The sequence below is a fragment of the Helobdella robusta genome (assembly GCF_000326865.2).
Source record: "Helobdella robusta unplaced genomic scaffold HELROscaffold_2, whole genome shotgun sequence".
NCBI classification, from domain to species: Eukaryota; Metazoa; Annelida; class Clitellata; order Rhynchobdellida; family Glossiphoniidae; genus Helobdella; species Helobdella robusta.
In genome coordinates this window covers 1,286,046-1,291,792 of record NW_008704083.1, presented here as the reverse complement: position 1 = coordinate 1,291,792, position 5,747 = coordinate 1,286,046, and the positions used below count along the sequence as shown (strand labels likewise).

At 33.3% G+C, this 5,747-nt stretch overlaps 1 protein-coding gene across 1 annotated transcript in view; it reads left to right on the top strand.

Moving 5' to 3' along the window:
* The window catches only part of HELRODRAFT_160015 (hypothetical protein), a gene marked incomplete at both ends in the record, with an annotated part of 13,334 nt that extends 9,693 nt beyond the window's left edge, over positions 1–3,641 (top strand). The window contains 4 exons of the mRNA XM_009017042.1: positions 221–1,432; positions 1,502–1,616; positions 1,930–3,266; positions 3,568–3,641. Coding sequence (XP_009015290.1) covers positions 221–1,432; positions 1,502–1,616; positions 1,930–3,266; positions 3,568–3,641 — 2,738 coding nt within the window. The remainder of the gene's footprint in view (positions 1–220; positions 1,433–1,501; positions 1,617–1,929; positions 3,267–3,567) is intronic.
* Between the last annotated feature and the right edge of the window lie 2,106 nt (positions 3,642–5,747).

Genomic DNA, 5,747 nt, shown 5'->3' with positions numbered 1-5,747 from the left:
TTATCACCATCGCCGTCGTCACTTGTTTATTATTACATGTCTAGGAGGCCTTCCTTGCAAAATCTCGAATACTACTACAACACCACCACTACTACTACTACTACTACTACTACCACTACCACCACTACTACTACTACTACTACTACTACTACTACTACTACTATTAATAATAAAACCTACGAATTTAAGAACACAAATCATCGGAAAATTATTACCATAGATTTAAAATTCACTGATTTAACCATTGACGAAAAATTCGATACCAATACAAACAAGAATATAAACAAATGCGTAAGCAAAGATCTAAACAAAAATGTAAACAAAGATACAAACAAAGATGTAAATAAAACAATAAACAAAAATGTAAGCAAAGATTCAAACAAAGATGTAAATAAAACAGTAAACAAAAATGCAAGCAAAGATACAAACAAAGATGTAAACAAAAATAAAAATATAAACGACAAAAAGAACAGCAACGGTGACGTCATATCTAGCAAAACATCTTCGCTAGTAAACATAAACATTAAGAAATTTACCGGCTCTCACAGACTCTCTGGTAAAGCCATACCACCATGTGAGCCCATTTACAATGCTTATAACGATTTTGCTATAAGTAGCTACAAAGCATTTCGATTTCGTAATAATAATAACGATAATAATAACGATAAAATTAACAGAAATAACACCATAATTATAACCGGAGATGTTATAGATGATAAAGATAACTTGAAGAACAAGTTAAAAGACATTATCAGACATTACCATTTCGTCAACAAACACGTCAACAAAAAATTTAAGAAAAACAGCAACAGCAGCAACTACAACAACAGCAGCAACTACAACAACAGCAGCAACAACAAAATGAAACGGAGACGGCAAACGTACACTGTGTATTTGTGTAAAGTTGTCGAAAAGACAATTGAAGAAACTTGCAATATCACGTCAACTAACAACAACTGCAACAATAGCAACAACAACATCAACAACAACAACAACAAAACAACGGTCGTCATCAGTGGCAGCAATATTGACGCAATGACCTCAACTACTCTTGCCACCACAAAGGACAACGACAGCAGCCACAACATCGAATCGACCAACAACATCGAATTGACCAACATAAACAACAACAACAACAACAACATTGAATACTACGATGTCGGCAACAACAACAGCAACATTGCAAAAACCACCACCTTCACCGGTACCAACAACAAAATCAACAACATTACTACAAAAAGCAGCAGCAACAGCAGTAGCCACAACAACTACAAAGACGTCGCAGTGTCAACAAGTGTCATCCAAACTTGGGACCAGCCGCAGGACGACATTGACATTAACTTTCCATACTTGTCTGAAGTTTGGACTGTCAACAGACACCAGCAAAAGCAGCAATACAGAAACTATCTCCAACTACTGCAACAACAAAATAGTAAATCGCAAATATGCAGACACCACCATCACCACCAACAACAACAACAACAACAACAACGTCAAACAGTAGCATACAATAAAAAAAGATCGCTCTATTCAATTAATCGCTCTGGTAAGAACAAATGCCTACCAATTCATGTCCATAGCAAAAAGATGGAAGTTAAAAGTTCATTTTGGAGCCGGTAAATTATGGCTGTAATATATTTTTGTAATAATTTTTGAAAAAAAGAAGTTAATTATAAATGGGCGGTGGCCAGGTGGTGTAGTGGTTAAAGCGCCTGCGATTGTTGTTGCGGTGACCGCATTCGATGACAAAGACATCTCCACCTATTATGTGCGATTGTTTGTGATTTAAAATTCACATGTGCGTGTACGTCTGTGAGTGTTTTGTAAAATATATACGAGCAATGATAAAATTATTGAAAAAAAAGTATATTCATGACAAAAAATTTATGAAATAAAATAATTAATTCAATAAACTTTTATATTCAAAAGGTACTTGAAAAGGTACTTGAAGAAGGTTCCAGATCAGGTTGAAGGTCAACCGGAAATAGACGCCGAGCATCAAATGGGTGATCAGCCTGCCAACGTCCACCACAGAAGCAGTAGCCGGAATGATGGAGAAGGAAAAAATGAGGTCTTGAAAAGTTGGGATGACCTAGTTGAGGGTGATCAGAAGGTCAAAGATGGTAATCAGAAGGTCAAGGATGGTGATCGGGAGGTCAAGGGTGGTGAAAGGTCAGAGGTCATTCAGAAAGATAGGAAAGAATTGACGTCACCAGAGCAACAACAATCGCCGCAACTGCAACAACAGCAAAGACATGATTTCAAGAACCAACGCCAGCAACATCATCTCAGTGAATATTTGCGACAGACAGGTGAACAAAATCAACCGTCCCAGCAACAACCACAGCAGCTGCCATATCAGAAGCATTCATCGAAGAGACAACAGACGATACAACAGATCCAACATCAACTCTATTTAAACTTCCATCATCAACATCAACAACATCATCAACATATCTGTAAGCATCAGCTGCCAAGCAAACAACAAACACATCTAGAACAAAAACAAAATGGCGCCGAGCAAAAGCAACAAAAACATTTGAATCAACAACAAAAACATTCGGATCAACAACAAAAACATTTGGATCAACAACAAAACATGACACAACAACCACAACAACCGCAACAACAACAACACAAAAAACACATAGTCGCAGAGCACATACAAGCACTTCAACAGACTTTTAAACAGACCAGCAACAAAGCCGAGGGCAACAATCACCATCATCAACTTCAACAAAACACAGTTCAAAACGACCAAAAAATCTCCAAACTCCAACTTGATCTAACTAGCGGTAACAATCCGGATAATCTCACCGCCCCACTATCTACATCGGCCGACGACCGCCCTTCTAAGAGTGCCAGGGTCAGATCAAACAGCCTCGGAAGCATCCTAGACACCCACGAGAAAAATATTAACAAAGTCTCCACATCAACTTCCACCGATGGTGACAAAAGCGTTCTGGGACATGGAAAAATCCTGAAAACATTCTATCCATTCAAAGTCCAAGACACTGAAAATAACAACAAAGTAAAGGCCCTACAGAATTGTTTCTCAAGCGGATATCGAGGAGATGCTGAAATTGGCAGCAGCCTAACTTCCAGAAAGGCAAATAACGTTCCGGAACCGCCCACTTCAAAAGAAGGGGGTGACAAGACTGAGGTCGAGGGGGTGGAAATTTTGAATGGAAAGAAAAAAGGGCCCCCAGCCAATGGTACTGCCATTTTGAGCAACCTTGCTAGGTCATGGTTTGGTGCTAACAACGGTCAGATAAGTGAGTCCTTTAATTCTATTCTATTGCTATTATTACTACTACTACTACTACTACTTCTACTTCTACTACTTCTACAACTACTACTACTACTACTATTACTACTACTACTACTACTACTACAACTACTACTACTACTACAACAACTACTACTACTACTACAACAACAACAACTACATCCTTTTATTTTCATTTCAAAACACACAATGTAATTATATAAAGTTAAAGTAATATAACTTATAATGTTAAATAATAATAATGATAATATTAATAATATAAATAATAATCTCTAAAGGTATGGCAGGTATGACGCTGATGGTATTTCTCTTTCTAATCGTCTTCCTCATCTTCAAATGTGCCGGATATTAATAATAATAATTATTATTATAATTATAATTATATTAATAAGAATAATAAAGACATTAAGACTAATGAATAAAAATAGGTTTGGAGGTTGGTGAAATAATTGCTATATAAATAGAGAGATAAATAAATAGATGGATAGATAGGTAGATAGATAGATAGATAGGTAGATAGATATATATTAATTTGTTAATTTTCGTCAAAAGATGTCAGAACGAATTCAAGAGATATGATACTGATTTCGAATATTTCGTTTCAGTTTCGTTATTATTATAATTAAAATTAAATAATTATAACAACAACAACAACAAAAATAACAACACAATAACCATAATAACAGCAATAATAATAATAAACAGAGAAGTTATAACAAGAGCAACAAAACTCTTTCGGTTTAACAATTTCGCCATTTAAACTCGTCCCAGTTTCGTGAAATAATCAAACAACAATACAACAACAATAATTATAACTATAATATTTTTTAATGACATAATAAGTTAATCATTAATAATAATCAGTATATAATATATATTATTATATAATTATCATTACTGTAATTATACAGAATTGACATTCTTAATTAGAAAACTATTTTAATAGGAGCAATTGATTTGTTAAACTATAATATATGTATATATATATATATATATATATGTATATATATATATATATTATATACTATTATAATTTACTTTAATTGTCATAATTATATGCTATTGTTATTTTTGTTGTTGTTGTTGTTGTTGTTTACTGATAGCACTCAACAACACTGTCGTTCTGGAAAAGAACTAGAAATGGAAATACATACAAACATACACACACACACATACATACATACATACATACATACATACATACATACATACATGCATGCATGCATACATACATACATACAAACATACATACATACAGCATGCATGCATGCATACATACATACATACATACATACATACATACATACATACATACATACATACATACATACATACATACAAATATACATACAAACAAATGCACTGTTAATTGCACCATCACGTCTCTAGATGCTCGTAAAATATTATTTTTATTCTAGATGAAAACCGGTTGGAACCATCATCTTCATCGTCGTCATCGTCATCATCATTAGAAATGAATGAATGAACGAATGAACGAACGAACAAATGAAAGAATGAATGAATGAATGAATAAATTAATGAATGAATAAAAGTTTCCTTAAAAGTAAGATCTGATTATTTATCTTCTGAGCGATAATAAAATTATTCTCCTGATACAAAAATAAGAAGAAAAAACAAACTGCTTATCAACAACCCGGCATTGTATAAAAGAATTTTATTCATTCATTCGTTCATTCAATCATTCATTCATCCATTCATTTATTCTTTCACTCATTTATTCATTCGTGCATTCATTTATTCATCCATTCATTCGTTCAATCGTTCGTTCGCTCATTTATTTTTGAATAAATAAATGAAGGATAAATAATTGAATGAGTGAAAGCAAGAAATAAAAATGAATGAATGAATTAAAAAAAGAATGATAGAATGAATGAACGAATGAATGAGTGAATGTAAAATTTTTCTATAAAACATCTAAATACAAGATGTAACAGCATCCGCTCGTCAGCAAATAATATTTACATGCATTTCATTTCCACTATTATAAAAATACTACTACTACTACTACTACTGCTACTACTACTACTACACTACTACTACTACTATACTACTACCACTACTACTATAACTGCTACTGCTACTACAACTACCACTACTACAACTACTACTACTCCTACTACTGCTACTACTACTACTATAGCTGCTACTACTACTATTTTAGCTGCTACTACTACTAACAATAATAACAATTATAGTAATGATAATTCAGTATTTCCTGTTACTTTCAAACAAAGATTGTTTGGGAAACAAGAAGTTGACTAATTAGATTACGTAACATGAAAATAAAAAATTATATTAGTGATGTATTAGTACCACCGACGTGTAACTTTCCCTTACCTTCTCTTTCTCTCTTTCTTTCACTCTTTCTTCTTTCCTCTTTCTTTCATTTTATTTCTCCTTTTTCTTACTTGCTCGATCTCTCTTTCTTCTTTTATTT